Source organism: Salmo trutta, chromosome 26 (assembly GCF_901001165.1).
Source record: "Salmo trutta chromosome 26, fSalTru1.1, whole genome shotgun sequence".
NCBI lineage: Eukaryota > Metazoa > Chordata > Actinopteri > Salmoniformes > Salmonidae > Salmo > Salmo trutta.
In genome coordinates, this window is record NC_042982.1 from 24,059,712 (window position 1) to 24,077,741 (window position 18,030).

General features: G+C 42.1%; 1 protein-coding gene across 4 annotated transcripts in view; it reads left to right on the forward strand.

Annotated features, from left to right (window-relative positions):
- LOC115163469 (roundabout homolog 2) overlaps nucleotides 1-10,347 on the forward strand; it is an 82,619-nt gene extending 72,272 nt beyond the window's left edge. The window contains exons 21-26 of one of the 4 annotated variants that reach the window (XM_029715360.1): nucleotides 1,852-1,990; nucleotides 2,887-3,266; nucleotides 6,394-6,510; nucleotides 8,452-8,703; nucleotides 8,999-9,138; nucleotides 9,715-10,347. In XM_029715360.1, the coding sequence (XP_029571220.1) occupies nucleotides 1,852-1,990; nucleotides 2,887-3,266; nucleotides 6,394-6,510; nucleotides 8,452-8,703; nucleotides 8,999-9,138; nucleotides 9,715-9,801 (1,115 nt within the window). In that variant the 3' untranslated portion in view covers nucleotides 9,802-10,347. Of the gene's footprint in view, nucleotides 1-1,851; nucleotides 1,991-2,886; nucleotides 3,267-6,393; nucleotides 6,511-8,451; nucleotides 8,704-8,998; nucleotides 9,139-9,646 lie in introns of all 4 variants that reach the window. The other 3 variants (XM_029715362.1, XM_029715361.1, XM_029715363.1) reach the window with 3 other exon arrangements.
- The last annotated feature ends 7,683 nt before the right edge of the window (nucleotides 10,348-18,030 follow it).

The following is an 18,030-nucleotide window of genomic DNA, read 5'->3' on the forward strand; positions in this document are numbered from 1 at the left end:
CTGATCGGCCACTTGCCAAAAGCGCAAATGTGTTTCAGCCAGGGGCTGCCTCGATATCATTCAGCTTTTTCCCGGGCTCTGAGAGCCTATGGGAGCCGTAGGAAGTGTCACGTTACAGCAAAGATCCTCAGTCTTCAATAAACAGAGACAAGAAGAACAAGATCTTGTCAGAGAGGGCACTTCCTGTAAGGAATCTTCTCAGGTTTTTGCCTGCCATATGAGTTCTGTTATACTCACAGACACCATTCAAACAGTTTTAGAAACTTTAGGGTGTTTTCTATCCAAAGCCAATAATTATATGCATATTCTAGTTTCTGGGCAGTAGTAATAACCAGATTAAATCGGGTACGTTTTTTTTTATCCGGCCATGCAAATACTGCCCCCTACCCTAGAGAGGGTAATCTAACCACACTGTCTGATCTCAAAAAGGCTTTACAGCGAAAGCAAAACATTAGATTATGTCAGGAGAGTACCCTGCCAAAAATAATCACACAGCCATTTTCAAAGCATGCATATATGTTACAAAAACCAAAACCACAGCTTAATGCAGCACTAACCTTTGATCTTCATCAGATGACACTCCTAGGACATTATGTTATACAATACATGCATGTTTTGTTCAATCAAGTTCATATTTATATCAAAAACTAGCTTTTTACATTAGCATGTGATGTTCAGAACTAGCATACCCACCGCAAACTTCCGGTGACTTTACTTAATTACTCACGATTAATGTTCACAAAATACATAACCATTATTTTAAGAATTATAGATACAGAATTCCTTTATGCAATCGCGGTGTCAGATTTTAAAATAGCTTTTCGGCGAAAGCACATTTTGCAATATTCTGAGTAGATATCACGGCTAGCTAATTTGACACCCACCAAGTTTGGCCCTCACCAAACTCAGATTTACTATAAGAAAAATTGGATTACCTTTGCTGTTCTTCGTCAGAATGCACTCCCAGGACTTCTTCTTCAACAACAAATGTTGTTTTGGTTCGAAATAATCCATAGTTATATTGAAATAGCTCCGTTTTGTTCGTGCGTTGAGGTCCCTATCCGAAGGGTGATGCGTGGGCGCATTTCGTGACAAAAAAATTCAAAATATTCCATTACCGTACTTCGAAGCATGTCAAACGCTGTTTAAAATCAATTTTTATGTGATTTTTCTCATAAAATGGTGATAATATTCCATCCGGGCGACGTTATATTCATTCATAGACTGAAAGAAAATCATGGAGTCCTCTCGTGGACGCGCGCTGCAGTGTCAGTGTTCGCAGCCTGACCACTCACAAAAACTCCTGCTTTTTTTCACCCAGAGACTGCAGAGACGTCATTCCACTTTCTGGCGCCTTCTGAGAGCCAATGGAAGCCTTAGAAAATGTCACGTTACAGCAGAGATGCTGTATTTTTGATAGAGATGCCCTAGAAGTAGAACAAATTGTCAGACAGGGCACTTCCTGTATGGAATCTTCTCAGGTTTTGGCCTGCCATATGAGTTCTGTTATACCCACAGACACCATTCAAACAGTTTTAGAAACGTTAGTGTTTTCTATCCAAATCTACTAATTATATGCATATTCTCGTTTCTGGGCAAGAGTAGTAACCAGATTAAATCGGGTGCGTTTTTTATCCGGCTGTGCAAATACTGCCCCCTAGCCCCAACAGGTTAACAAGAAATTTGTGGAGTGGTTGAAAAATTAGTTTTAATGACTCCAACATAAGTGTATGTAAACTTCCGACTTCGTGTGTGTGTGTGTGTGTATATATATATATATTATTGACCAATGTTCTCTTCAGCTTGATTTAACTAAGTGTGTGGGTTGTCTGCTTTCTCTCTGTACTGTAGCCAAGCTGGTGAAGCAGAGGTCAGTGTGTCCTCCATTTAAGCCTGCACCACTCAACTGGGAGGACGTTCTGTCTCTACCACTGCCTGCTAATAAAGGACGTGGTTACACCAAGAGAGATCAGGATGAGGGGAGGAACAGGTAACACCCAGCGCTATATCCCCTGTAGACACCCTCCCATGGGATAGCTTGTTAGCATTTCCCTCCCGGTGTTCAGGAGGGAAATGGCAGTACAGGGAAAGAGAACTAGTAGTGCTGAAGTTGCCACATATTGCACACTTTCTCCATAACACATTGTGATTTTTCCTGATGTGTCCTTTTTATCAATTCTCTGACGCCCTCATATGAGGGCTGTGTTTAGATTGAATGTATGTCTTGCACTCTCTTTGACCTGATAGTTTACCTGAACTACATAGCAAGAGTTCATGACATTAGGGCCGGAACCTGACCTCCAGTTCAAACCAGATTATAAACCCTAGTGAAGTTTACTACGGTTAAAGTTGGAGTCATAAACATTCTTGTCTGGAGGCTCAGGAGAGACTCTTAGTGTGGCTGCATCAGGGGGAGTGTACAGTTTCCTCTAACTGATTGTGACAGATGAGATTGTGGCCATAACTGGAGGGACCTAGCTGTTCTGACTTGTCTTTTTTTGTAATGACATTAGCCATCATCTGACAGTGTTGATTAGCCCTTTCCTTTTTCTATAACATGTTCTCTGTTAAATCTGCTCTGTCGTCCGCTGATGTTGTCACGGCAACATACATCATTTGAAGTCTTCCGTTTTGTAACCCATTGCTGCTGGTTCCTCTTTTCAAATGTAACACTGTCAACTACTGTTACGGTCTCTGGATATGGCTGTTAATGTGCCTCGAAGAGTTTTCTTGATGAAGTACAAGTATTGTGTAAGATAGACCCCTTAGATTTATAGTGGCAGTGTTTTTCACTCAATGTGTCAGGTCCTCTTAGTTGTTAAACCTGGGGTCTTTTCTCGCTTTCCCCCATGTACTAATCATGTTTCCTCTTCCTCCCTCTCCCAGTAGCTCCGATGAGGAGGACAGGTGTCCCCCGCTGCCAGCAAGGACTTACCTGATGGATGGCTCCAGGCAGGTTTTACCCAGCCTTCCCCCCTTCAAAAGAGAGAAGCTGGCCCAGGACACCACCTCCAGCCTACAGTCCACAGCCACGCTTCCCCCCTCCCCCCAAGAGGAGACACGCCCCCCCAACCCCAACGACAGCCCCCCGCTGCAGCACTTTGACCTGCGGGGCAACTACGAGTCCAGTTCCCAGGTCTCCCATTCCAACCCCAACCTGTTTGCCAATATAGACGCCTATGACGTCAGCGGGCCATACCACACCAGCCAATGGGGAGACCCCTTCACAGGGGAGAGCTTTACTTCAGAGAGAAGTGGCAGAGGAGGTTAGTTGTACACACCTGTCCCCCTGTCTTTACACACCTGTTCCTCTGTCATAGTTCTAGGATAATTATTAATATAGGATAATCTGTTATAGGATAATTATTTATATTATGATTCCCTGATCCACCTCTACGCAGACGACACCATTCTGTATACATCTGGCCCTTCTTTGGACACTGTGTTAACCTCTATGGGACCGGCGGGACGAATTCGTCCCACCTACGTAACAGCCAGTTGAATCCTGTGGCGCGATTTTTAAAACGTTTGAAATGCTATTACTTCAATTTCTCAAACATATGACTATTTTACAGCATTTTAAAGACAAGACTCTCGTTAATCTAACCACACTGTCCGATTTCAAAAAGGCTTTACAACGAAAGCAAAACATTAGATTATGTCAGCAGAGTACCCAGCCAGAAATAATCAGACACCCATTTTTCAAGCTAGCATATAATGTCACAAAAACCCAAACCACAGCTAAATGCAGCACTAACCTTTGATGATCTTCATCAGATGACGCACCTAGGACATTATGTTATACAATACATGCATGTCTGTTCAATCAAGTTCATATTTATATCAAAAACCAGCTTTTTACATTAGCATGTGACGTTCAGAAAAAGCATACCCCCCGCAAACTTCCGGGGAATTTACTAACAATTTACTAAATTACTCACGATAAACGTTCACAAAAAGCATAACAATTATTTTAAGAATTATAGATACATTACTCCTCTATGCACTCGATATGTCCGATTTTAAAATAGCTTTTCGGGTGAAGCACATTTTGCAATATTCTAAGTACATAGCCCAGCCATCACGGGCTAGCTATTTAGACACCCACCCAGTTTAGCCTTCACCAAAATCACATTTCCTATAATGGTCTTACCTTTCCTGTTCTTCATCAGAATGTACTCCCAGGACTTCTACTTCAATAACAAATGTAGGTTTGGTCCCAAATAATCCATCGTTATGTTCCATCAGCGACGTTTTGTTTGTGCGTTCTAGACACTATCAGAATGGTAAATCACTGTCGTGCGCATGGCGCAGAACGTGACAAAAAATGTCTAAATATTCCATTACCGTACTTCGAAGCGTGTCAACCGCTGTTTAAAATCAATTTTTATGCCATTATTCTCGTAAAAAAGCGATAATATTCCGACCGGGAATCTGCAATTAGCTAAACAGCCGAAGGAAAATACTGCACAGGGTCGAATCGGGCACGCGCCTAATTCCATTGTCCTCTGATGGGCCACTTGGAAAAGGCGATTCTGTGTTTCAGCCTGAGGCTGCCTCGTCATCGTTCAGGTTTTTCCCGGGTTCTGAGAGCCTATTGGAGCCCTAGGAATTGTCACGTTACAGCTAAGATCCTGACTCTTCAATAAACAGAAGCAAGAACAACAACACCTTGTCAGACAGGGTACTTCCTGCATGAAACCTTCAGGTTTTTGCCTGCCATAGGAGTTCTGTTATACTCACAGACACCATTCAAACAGTTTTAGAAACTTTAGGGTGTTTTCTATCCAAACCTGAACAATAATATGCATATTCTAGCTTCTGAGTTGGTGTAGGAGGCAGTTAAAAATGGGCACATATTTTTTCCAAAATTCTCAATACTGCCCCCTAGTCCGTAGAGGTTTTAACTAACCTTCAAACGAGCTTCAATGCCATACAACACTCCTGTGGCCTCCAACTGCTCTTAAACGCTAGCAAAACCAAATGCATGCTTTTCAACCGTTCGCTGCCCGCAACAGCCCGCCCAACTAGCATCACTACTCTGGATGGTTCTGACCTAGAATACGTGGACAACTACAAATACCTAGATGTCTGGCTAGACTGTAAACTCTCCTTCCAGACTCATATCAAACATCTCCAATCCAAAATCAAATCTAGAATTGGCTTTCTATTTCGCAACAAAGCCTCCTTCACTCACGCTGCCAAACTTACCCTAGTAAAACTGACTATCCTACCGATCCTCGACTTCGGCAATGTCACCTACAAAATAGCTTCCAATACTCTACTCAGCAAATTGGATGCAGTCTATCACAGTGCCATCCGTTTTGTTACCAAAGCCCCTTATACCACCCACCACTGCGACCTGTATGCTCTAGTCGGCTGGCCCTCGCTACATATTCGTCGCCAGACCCACTGGCTCCAGGTCATCTATAAGTCTATGCTAGGTGAAGCTCCGCCTTATCTCAGCTCACTGGTCACGATAACAACACCCACCCGTAGCACGCGCTCCAGCAGGTATATCTCACTGGTCATCCCCAAAGCCAACACTTCCTTTGGCCGCCTTTCCTTCCAGTTCTCTGCTGCCAGTGACTGGAACGAATTGCAAAAATAGCTGAAGCTGGAGACTTACATTTCCTTAACTAACTTTAAACATCAGCTATCTGAGCAGCTAACCGATCGCTGCAGCTGTACATAGTCCATCTGTAAATAGCCCACCCAGTCTACCTACCTCATCCCCATATTGTTTTTATTTACTTTGCTGGTCTTTTGCACACCAGTATCACTACTTACGCACCATCATCTGCTCATCTATCACTCCAGTGTTAATCTGCTAAATTATAATTACTTTGCTACTATGGCCTATTTATTGCCATACCTCCTCATGCCATTTGCACACACTGTATATAGACTCTTTTTTTTCTATTGTGTTATTGACTGTACACTTGTTTATTCCATGTGTAACTCTGTGTTGTTGTTTCTGTTGCTTTGCTTTATCTTGGCCAGGTCGCAGTTTTAAATGAGAACTTGTTGGTAACTAGCTTACCTGGTTAAATAAAGGTGAAATAAAAAAAATATGTGTAGCTAGCCTCTTGAAAATGACCAGCCTGGTCACAGAACTGTATGTGCTTTAGCCACGTTCTTTGTCATTTGTTGCCATACATACAGTCCGTGTTTGGCATGACAACGAAAGGACAAGAGGAGTTGGCTAAAGCACAGACAGATCTGCTACCAGGCTAATCCATAACTGCATAATTATCATGAATTTTTCAATGTTATTATGTTACTTAAGACAAAGTATTTGTACATGAAAATCCGATCTATTATGAGATGGCTCTATCTTTTATTCCCTCTGAATGTCTTCTTGATGATGACATCACTGTTATTTTCTGTCAGGACAATCTCCTCCTTTCCCGGCTGACTCCTCATACGCTTCGCAGGGCCACAGAACCAGAAGCAAGAAGAAAGCCCTCAGGGAGGGCCAGCACCGACAAGAGCTGCATGACCAAGCAGGTAAGACATATTGGGCAGCTAAATTTATGTTATCTTCTCTTTTGTAGAAGCTTTTATACAAGGCAACACACACAGCTTTTGTAATAACAAGTTACACCATCTTATTATTTCCAAGAACTTAGAAATGGCTCTCACTGGCTCTAACTTCTTGGTGTGTTGCTAGCACATGCACATAAGTAACACGCCTGCTTTGGGATTCAAGCCACATCCTTACAGCACATTTACATTTTGGTCACACATTAAAGTGGAACTGACAGCGTTTTAACTACTTTCCAGATATGAAACAAACAAACAATCGTAATATCAATATTAAATATCTAATTCCCAGTTTATGCTACAAGACAACTTAAGAGGTTTTAAAAATAAATTATATTTGCCTCAACATTCCATGACGTACACTAAGGCATTGTTGGCAGAATAGATTGATGCCGGTCAATGCATTATTAATATAATTCACCAATATGTTTCTTGGTAGTCCAAAAAATATTGCTATCAGGTTGTAAATCACAGTTGGCCTGGTACATTGTTTGCTGCCTCCGTTTGGGATGCACTGTTTCAGTTTCAATGGCTCAATATTTTGGACAAAAATGGTTGAATGTAGCTAAGGCTGGATATGACAATACAATCAAACTAGCAAGGGCAATGATCACTAGTCAGTCATAACGTGGCTAATAGGCTAGCGTATCTATTTATGTAGCAAGCTAAAAACTCAGATCCTAATGTTAGTTAAATCGCTAGCTAGCTGCTAGGAGGATGTCATGTCATTGGAGGAGTGACTGACTTTTTCTGCTCATTGTTTTTGGGTGGCTCTACACAGCTAGAGATGCTGGTGTAATTTGGTTGGCTAGCAAGAACTTTAACATTTAGCTTATCTCTTGCATTTGCAAATTCACTCTAGCTATCTACTCCAATTTCAGATCACTCTCTTCTGAATGTGCCAGAACACAGAATAACTGATGAATTTATGAATGTGCAACATCCGCTGAATATGACTTGTGTCAGTAAATGTAGGCAAAGAAAGTAATAGTTAGTCACGAACACTTTAGATAACAACATGTAAACAGCCTAACCAGCTCTGCTAGGGTGAGTAAAATGGTCAGAGTAAGGTGTTCTCTCATTTGTGTCAGGAAGTAGCAAGCTAGCTAACTTTAACCAGTTAGCTTTGGTTCATGGTTGGGATAAGCATGCATTGTAGGCATGCAAGTGGCAAAGGAATAGTAGGCTACAATTCCCCATCGTTTATCAGTGCAATTTTGACGACTAGTTATTTGAACAAGTTAGTGTTTATCTAATGTTCCTTTGTTAGATGTTAGCTCATCTTTCTCTGGCTAGCATTAGTTGTTGATCTTTTTGTTGTTGATGTGCATAACTGAAGGAGAGCCTACCTTTTCATGGTGGTTTAATCAATAGCACTGTAAAGTTCCCAAATGTAAGAGGACTCCCAAGTGGTATTGACATATTTGCAAAAATCCATTCCGGTGTATTTTTTGGCGAATTCGTTCTAATGATCTAAAGTCGCGCTGTTACAACTGCCTGTAAACACACAGTCCAGTTCAAAGGGAATGATGGCAGGCTTGTTTGCATAAAGGCCTATACTGTAGCTCTGATTGGCTATGGTGTACAAGTCTAAGTAGACTCTGGTCCTGGACGAGACAGATTTATTTATTTACTGCAGTGTCTATTAATTGTCCAAACGCACGGCCGCTTTCCCACTCTATATTGCTATAGAATTTTGACAAATACCTTAGTATTCGTAATTCCCAAACATTCTAAGAATTTATGAAAACATGGACATTACCATATCTAAGTGTTCACTTGTCAGAAAATGTAAAAAAAATAAAATAATTAAATGTCATAGATTTTAATAATATTTCATGTTGCTAAAATGCTGTCAGTTCCACTTCAAAGTCCTGTAGTGTACATTTAACTGTGAACCGATAGACAGCAGCGCTTTGAAGAGGCAACCTGCGTGGTCGAGTGAAGGCAGTGTTTTTTTCATGAGCTGTCAATCAGTCTGTGCAGACCTGCCCCCTCCGCCGGCCCCACCCCCTGCAGCAGATAACCCCATGCAGCTCCTGGTTGATGTGCTGGGCTGTAGCCAAACGCCGTCGGCGGAGAACCCACCGGCCCTACAGAGGAGAGTAGACTACTCCTCACCCCAGAAGAGAGGGCCTGCCATGAGGGGCTCACAAGGTATGCATCAAACCATCTAATTAATGCAAATACACTTACAGTAATATAAAAGCGGCAAGCACAGACTCGTATTGTGATTGAGGTCTAGTAATGCTTCGTCTACATTAATATGCATACAAATCCTCAGTGGACTTAAAATAGTGCATCGGTTTAAGCACACATCGCGCAACAATCCCCTCTACCCAGGTGGCCAGAGATGGTGGGGGGTCTAGTCTGGTCCAGCACTTAGAATCTGACCCATATAATTCCAGCTGTACTTTTGAGTGATTGCGGTTTTGCATATTGTCATCTGCAGATGAGGGGGTAATCCCGTACTACCCGTCCAGCTTTCTGCCCCGGGGTCAGATATCCGGCTACGGTTCCCTTGGTGGAGGGGCCTCCTCGCGGGCTTCAACTGGACAGAGAGGGCCTGGAGTTGCCCAGAGGAGGGACGAGGTGAGTCTAGTGTGAAGGACAGTAGGACTACCTGGTCTGGCTCAGTAGAGACATGTTAGTCATATAGTCTAGTACTATAGTGGGTAAATATAAGGCAAGGATTTGGTGATAATCCAAGACAATTTTGGATCTTAATCAGTGTTGATTGGTGTGGCACAGAGAGCCAAGAGACCCACTGGCCAAAGACACACCTGGCTCTCTGCTGCTTTAATCTCTATCCTAATCTGGTCCAGTTTATCCAACATGTTGGTAATATTAATGCCAAATCAACACTAGTGTTTTCATCTATAGTATGTTGCATAGGATAGATTATGGACATGTCAAATTAATGTTTTGACAATGGCATAGATGTAGGCAAATATGGGAGGTCAGTAGATTTATAAGAGCTCAACCATAAATGGAATACTCACATTTGTGTGGCTAAGCCTTGGCTAAATTACAGTGTCAGGATTAGTTTGTGGCACCAGCCACATCGCTGATTTGTGTTGTATGTTTGTTTTACTTTCAGAACCTCATATAGCTGGAGGCAGATTATGTGATGTGAAGTTCTCCGCCATGTTTTTTTTTTTTTTAAAGGTTGTTTTGCTGCTTCCATCTTTGCTGAACTCCAGCCTGTTGCCATGGTATCAAAGAAGAGCTGAAGACAAAAGTGAAAGCATGTAGGCTTGCCACCTGCCTTTTTGATATTGGTTCATATTTGTGTTTATCGTTTGATTATTCATAATTTGTATGTGATTTTATGTCGTGCCTCGATGTATATAGACATCTTAGCAACTTTGTAAACAGGACCTTGGATAAAGATAATATATTGTATTTTGAGAAAAAGGATAGAAAAAGTCTTCAAATTACTGTAGATATTATACAACAGATTTTTGAATGTACTTTGTTTGTTGTTTACCCTGAAACTCTGGTGATGTTTGTGTGATGAAAGGATATGAGGCAGAAACTCTGTTAACAAGACCATCAGAGAGTTGGGCATATGTGTGTGTTTACAGTTTTTCTCTCTCGCTGTCATTGTGGCGTAAACCTCCTACTTCTTCTAAACAGACATATCGATCTTATCAACACCAGATGAAATAGCCTTGTCCTTTTAGGTTGTGATGCTGAAAATGTGTGAACCTATACCCTTGTTGAACACCAATTGTTATGTTCTGTCATCAGTTAAATGATTTGTTAAAAAAATACCAATAAAACATTTGTTACTCTAAAGACATGTTTCCCTAGACTGTTTCCTGGAATCGATCAAGTGTAGGTAATCAATCCTATTGTACATGCCTGCTATATTGATTCACGTTTGAGGAAAATGTGCCCTTTTTCCTGGGTTCCTTGTATTGTGCCGCTGTGCACTGACTTTGATATAATAGTTAACTGCTAAACCCAGACAGATTTCAGATTGTGTTTTCTACCAGACAGTAGAAAGTAGTTAATAGTAAGGTGGTGAGGAGGACAACCCACCACAACTACAGTAGAGAGAACTGTAACCGGCAGGGATATGCTACAGTTAAAAGGTAGCCTGAGGAGGGAGAGGTTTTTATTTAGTGTGGAACATTGGGCAGTATATGTGAGGTGTGTTAAATCAACTGGCTGGCTGGGAGCGTTGTGGATGAGATTGGGAGAGAGGAGCATGTGAGCTGTTCCACCTGTGAGACATTCTTCCCAGGTTTCTAAAAGCTCCTCTCTGTACAATATTAACCTCCTTTGTTCTGTGGCTCAGCATGGAGCTCTCTAGTGACTGGTACACTGGTATCAATAATACATCCATGCAGTTGTCTTTCAATACTGTCTCAAGTCGTTCTGAAAACCTCTGCTTGAGATACTGTTATGTAAGAACATTTAGGGTTTTTGAGAACACAGGCACCTGGGAGCAGAAATATATGAATATGATTGGGTGGTTTCTTTTATATTGGGGAAAAATAGCACGAGAAGAACAGACCATGCCTTATTAAAGTCAGTAGAATGTCACTGGACTTCAAAGGGCCATTCTTTCTGGACATCATTACTTAGTGTGTCTGATGGGTTCTGGGACTGTTGGTAATTAGGGATTGGGCAAGACGGTGTATGATAAGCAATTTTTTAATTTAACTAGGCAAGTCAGTTAAGAACAAATTCTTATTTACAATGACGGCCTACCCTGGACAATGCTGGGCCAATTGTGCACCTCCCTATGGGACTCCCAATCGCAGCCAGATGTGATACAGCCTGGATTTGAACCAGGGACTGTAGTGACGCCTCTTTCATTGAGATGCAGTGCCATAGACAACTGCACCACTCAGGAGCCAAAAATACTCCTCTCTCTCCCAAATGTCCACAGGGACCCACAAAGATTGGGGATAATCCATCAGAATGTAGAGCAAAGTGGTTAAGCAGTGGGGGGGGCATTGTTAAAAAAATGTGCATGCTTGTTTGTGTTGTGGATTAGGGTATTTTTATGAATCACAATCCCTCAGTGCTCCTCTCCCAGCAGGCTCAGTTAGACTACTGAAAGGCCATTTCACATACAGTATGTCTCTGTATAGAATGTTTTTCAATCTATAGTTTATTTCCCATTAGTATAGGAACAGAAATAGACAAACATCCACTGAGATGTTTTTATATCTGTGGCAGCGTTGGTCAATTTCACTTCAATTACAGTCAATTCAGAAGGTAGACTAAAATTCTATTCAATGCTTTTCAATGAGGAACCGTTTTCAATAATTTTTTTATTGACTGGAATTGAAATGGAATTGACCCCAACCCTGATCAGTTGTATATGATGGGATTAGAGATATGAGAACTGATCTGCTGACTAAAGATTCATATAGAAAAGGTATCCACTTCAGCATCATACACACAGTAAGAATATAAAATACCACAATGTTTATCAATGGCAGATGATGGGATTATGAATTTAATGTGATCTGATATACAGTACCAGTCAAAAGTTTGGACACACCTACTCATTCCATTGTAGAATAATAGTGAAGACATCAAAACTATGAAATAACAAATGGAATCATGTAAAATATATTTTGATTTAACACTTTTTGGGTTACTCCATGATTCCATATGTGTTATTTCATAGTTGTGATGTCTTCACTATTATTCTACAACGTAGAAAATAGTCAAAATAAAGATGAACCCTTGAATGAATAGTTGTGTCCAAACCTTTGACTGGTACTGTAGATTAGATTATAAATCAAACATGAATGTCATCACGGAGAGAATTTGCAGAGATGATCCCATGTACTGTTGACTAAATACTCCGGAGTCAGTTACCATGTGGAGGATGACAAGGAACACACACATGCTTATTACCAGTTGGCCAGATACTGGTTAGATGAGTAACAGGCCTATTGAACTTGCTCCATATGTGGATGTTTGACTTGATAGAAGGCACCATCTAGTGGCTGTTACATAGCATTGATCCTTCTGCCCAGTGATGAGTTAGTTATATGTAGGATCCACAGATAATAATGCCATTAGGCCACACAGAAGCTATCACAATGGAGCTTTTTTTTGTCTCAGACTCTTATCTAGCTCAAGCAAGACTCAAAATTTTAACACTAGGAAATGAATTCATAATCTATCACAATTTAGGAGGTCCTGTGTGACTAAATTGGTAAGAGCATACTGCCAGCAATGCCAGGGTGGTGGGTTTGATTTCCGCGGGGTGCTACACCCACCCATAGGAAAAATATGTATGCACTCACTGATGTAAGTTGCTTTGGATAAAAGTGTATGCTAAATGGATTTCATATTAACAGAACTCTCAGCAAATCACTGGCTGTTGACAGACATGTTCAGCCTAACGAAACACATTGTCACGTCCTGACCAGTAAAGGGGTCATTTGTAATTGTAGTATGGTAAGGGCGTGGCAGGGGGTGTTTTTTTTTTTTTGGTTCTAGGGGATTTTGGTTCTAGTTTTCTATTTCTATGTTTCTTTTTCTATGTGTGGCCAGGTATGGCTTCCAATCAGAGGCAGGTGTCTTTCGTTGTCTCTGATTGGAAGCCATACTTAGGCAGCCTGTTTTTCTTGTGTTTTGGTGGGTGGTTATTTTCTGTATAGCCTGGATGCCTTATGGAACTGTTTTTTGTCGTTTGTTTATTTTGTTTAAGTGTTTTCATCAAATAAATTAAGTATGAGCACTTTACCCGCTGCGCCTTGGTCAAATCAAATCAAATTTATTTATATAGCCCTTCGTACATCAGCTGAAATCTCAAAGTGCTGTACAGAAACCCAGCCTAAAACCCCAAACAGCAAGCAATGCATGTGAAAGAAGCACGGTGGCTAGGAAAAACTCCCTAGGAAAAACTCCCTAGAAAGGCCAAAAACCTAGGAAGAAACCTAGAGAGGAACCAGGCTATGAGGGGTGGCCAGTCCTCTTCTGGCTGTGCTGGGTGGATATTATAACAGAACATGGTCAAGATGTTAAAATGTTCATAAATGACCAGCATGGTCAAATAATAATAATCATAGTAGTTGTCGAGGGTGCAACAAGCACATCCGGTGAACAGGTCAGGGTTCCGTAGCCGCAGGCAGAACAGTTGAAACTGGAGCAGCAGCATGGCCAGGTGGACTGGGGACAGCAAGGAGTCATCATGCCAGGTAGTCCTGAGGCATGGTCCTAGGGCTCAGGTCCTCCGAGAGAAAGAAAGAAAGAAAGAGAGAATTAGAGAGAGCATATTTAAATTCACACAGGACACCGGATAAGACAAGAGAAATACTCCAGATGTAACAGACTGACCCTAGCCCCCCGACACATAAACTACTGCAGCATAAATACTGGAGGCTGAGACAGGAGGGATCAGAAGACACTGTGGCCCCATCCGATGATACCCCCGGACAGGGCCAAACAGGCAAGATATAACCCCACCGACTTTGCCAAAGCACAGCCCTCACACCACTAGAGGGATGTCTACAACCACCAACTTACCGTCCTAATACAAGGCCGAGTATAGCCCACAAAGAACTCCGCCATGGCACAACCCAAGGGGGGGGCGCCAACCCAGACAGGAAGACCACGTCAGTGACTCAACCCACTCAAGTGACGCACCCCTCCCATGGACGGCATGGAAGAACACCAGTAAGCCAGTGACTCAGCCCCTGTAATAGGGTTAGAGGTCCTATCCTTACAACGCCTATGACACACATAAAACATACCAGTCAAAAGTTTGGGCACACCTACTCATTCAAGGGTTTTTCTTTATTTTTACTATTTTCTACGTTGTAGAATAATAGTGAAGACATCAACACTATGAAATCCCGTAGAAACCAAAACAAGTGTTAAATAAATCTAAATATATTTTATATTTGACATTCTTCAAAGTAGCCACCCTTTGCCTTGATGACAGCTTTGCAAACTCTTGGCATTCTCTCAACCAGCTTCACCTGGAATGCTTCCTATATATGCTGAGCACTTGTTGGCTCAATAAAAATTTGGCCCACATTTGAATCTAGTTGATGATCCCTGATGTAAGCAAAAAAAAAAAGGGAAATTATAGGATGGGCAACTGGACCCGCAGCCCCCCTTTTGTAGTCCCGCGGATCACTCCCCCCCCCCCCATCACAGCAGCCGCCTCCCCCCCTTCAGAGTTAGAATAGTAGAATACACAAGGTGCAATTTCGAAATTTGGTTGTGCATCAGCAGTTTTTCTCTTATGTCAGTCTGACAGTCACTCAATTAGCCCATCAGCTACAATGTTTTAGATTGGTAAATTAGTCTAGCCAGCTATCAGCTAGAGTCAATTGGAGGTGTCCCTGTGGATATATTTCAAGGCCAACCTTCAAACTCAGTACCTCTTTGCTTGACATCATGGGAAAATCAAAAGAAATCAGCCAAGATCTCAGAAAAACATTGTAGACCTCCACAAGTGTGGTTCATCCTTGGGAGCAATTTCCAAACGCCTGAAGGGACCACGTTCATCTGTACAAACAATAGTACGCAAGTATAAACACCATGGGACCATGGGACGCGTTCTGTCTCCTAGAGATGAACGTGCTTTGGTGCAAACAGTGCAACTCAATCCCAGAACAACAGCAAAGGACCTTGTGAAGATGCTGGGGGAAACAGGTACAAAAAGTATCTACACTGCTCAAAAAAATTAAGGGAACACTAAAATAACACATCCTAGATCTGAATGAATGAAATAATCTTATTCAATACTTTTTTCTTTACATAGTTGAATGTGCTGACAACAAAATCACACAAAAATTATCAATGGAAATCCAATTTATCAACTCATGGAGGTCTGGATTTGGAGTCACACTCAAAATTAAAGTGGAAAACCACACTACAGGCTGATCCAACTTTGATGTAATGTCCTTAAAACAAGTCAAAATGAGGCTCAGTAGTGTGTGTGGCCTCCACGTGCCTGTATGACCTCCCTACAACGCCTGGGCATGCTCCTGATGAGGTGGCGGATGGTCTCCTGAGGGATCTTCTCCCAGACCTGGACTAAAGCATCCGCCAACTCCTGGACAGTCTGTGGTGCAACGTGGCGTTGGTGGATGGAGCGAGACATGATGTCCCAGATGTGCTCAATTGGATTCAGGTCTGGGGAACGGGCGGGCCAGTCCATAGCATCAATGCCTTCCTCTTGCAGGAACTGCTGACACACTCCAGCCACATGAGGTCTAGCATTGTCTTGCATTAGGAGGAACCCAGGGTCAACCGTACGAGCATATGGTCTCACAAGGGGTCTGAGGATCTCATCTCGGTACCTAATGGCAGTTAGGATCACCACTTTATTTTAAGAATGTGAAATGTCAGAATAATAGTACAGAGAATTATTTATTTCAGCTTTTATTTCTTTCATCACATTCCCAGTGGGTCAGAAGTTTACATCCACACAATTAGTATTTGGTAGCATTGCCTTTAAATTGTTTAACTTGGGTCAAACATTTTGGGTAGCCTTCCACAAGCTTCCCACAATAAGTTGGGTGAATTTTGGCCCATTCCTCCTGACAGAACTGGTGTAACTGAGTCAGGTTTGTAGGCCTCCTTGCTCGCACATGCTTTTTCAGTTCTGCCCACAAATCTTCTATAGGATTGTGGTCAGGGCTTTGTGATGGCCACTCCAATACCTTGACTTTGTTGCCCTTAAGCTATTTTGCCACAACTTTGGAAGTATGCTTGGGGTCATTGTCCATTTGGAAGATCCATTTGCGACCAAAATTAACTTTCTGAATGATGTCTTAAGATGTTGCTTCAATATATCCACATAATTTACCTCCCTCATGATGCCATCTATTTTGTGAAGTGCAGCAGTCCCTCCTGCAGCAAAGCATCCCCACAACATGATGCTGCCACCCCTGTGCTTCACGGTTGGGATGGTGTTCTTCGGCTTGCAAGCTTTGCCCTTTTAGCTCCAAACATAACGATGGTCATTATGGCTAAACAGTTGTATTTTTGTTTCTTCAGACCAGAGGACATTTCTCCAAAAGTATGATCTTTGGCCCCATGTGCAGTTGCAAACCGTAGTCTGGCTTTTTTGTGGCGGTTCTGGAGCAGTGGCTTCTTCCTTGCTGAGCGGCCTTTCAGGTTATGTCGATATAGGACTCGTTTTACTGTGGATATATACTGCTCAAAAAAATAAAGGGAACACTTACTTAATCAACACAATGTAACTCCAAGTCAATCACACTTCTGTGAAATCAAACTGTCCACTTAGGAAGCAACACTGATTGACAATAAGTGTCACATGCTGTTGTGCAAATGGAATAGACAACAGGTGGAAATTATAGGCAATTAGCAAGACACCCCCAATAAAGGAGTGGTTCTGCAGGTGGTGACCACAGACCACTTCTCAGTTCCTATGCTTCCTGGCTGATGTTTTGGTCACTTTTGAATGCTGGCGGTGCTTTCACTCTAGTGGTAGCATGAGACGGAGTCTACAACCCACACAAGTGACTCAGGTAGTGCAGCTCATCCAGGATTGCACATCAATGCGAGCTGTGGCAAGAAGGTTTGCTGTGTTTGTCAGCGTAGTGTCCAGAGCATGGAGGCGCTACCAGGAGACAGGCCAGTACATCAGGAGACGTGGAGGAGGCCGTAGAAGGGCAACAACCCAGCAGCAGGACCGCTACCTCCGCCTTTGTGCAAGGAGGAGCAGGAGGAGCACTGCCAGAGCCCCGCAAAATGACCTCCAAGATTGGCAAATTCGCCACTGGCGCCCTGTGCTCTTCACAGATGAAAGCAGGTTCACACTGAGCACATGTGACAGACGTGACAGAGTCTGGAGACGCCATGGAGAACGTTCTGCTGCCTGCAACATCCTCCAGCATGACCGGTTTGGCGGTGGGTCAGTCATGGTGTGGGGTGGCATTTCTTTGCGGGGCCGAACAGCCCTCCATGTGCTCGCTAGAGGTAGCCTGACTGACCTTAAGACAGGGAATTTTTACTAGGATTAAATGTCAGGAATTGTGAAAAACTGAGTTTAAATGTATTTGGCTAAGGTGTATGTAAACTTCCAACTTCAACTGTATATTCTTCGTATATTAGATAAAAAGCAAAACAAATATACTTTGAATACACCTTAAGTACATTTTATGTATATTTCTTATAATTTAGAAGTATACTAAAATGGTATTTGAATTAGAATTCCAGATTTTTGTTTTTACATATTTAGTATAGTTATGTTTTTCAAGTATACTTTTACAAATACACTTCTACTCATTAACCACATTAGCTATTGTAAGTAGCCATGTAAAGGTGACCTTGAATGACCAAGGCATCTTCTCAGCAACTGTTACCATACTATTTATTAAACAGTTGTGGCTGGAGCAACAATTTACAAGTAACATACAGTGCATTCAGAAAGTATTCAGACCGCTTCCCTTTTTCCACATTTTGTTACATTACAGCCTTATTCAAAAATAGATTAAAAACAATATTCTCATCAGTCTACACACA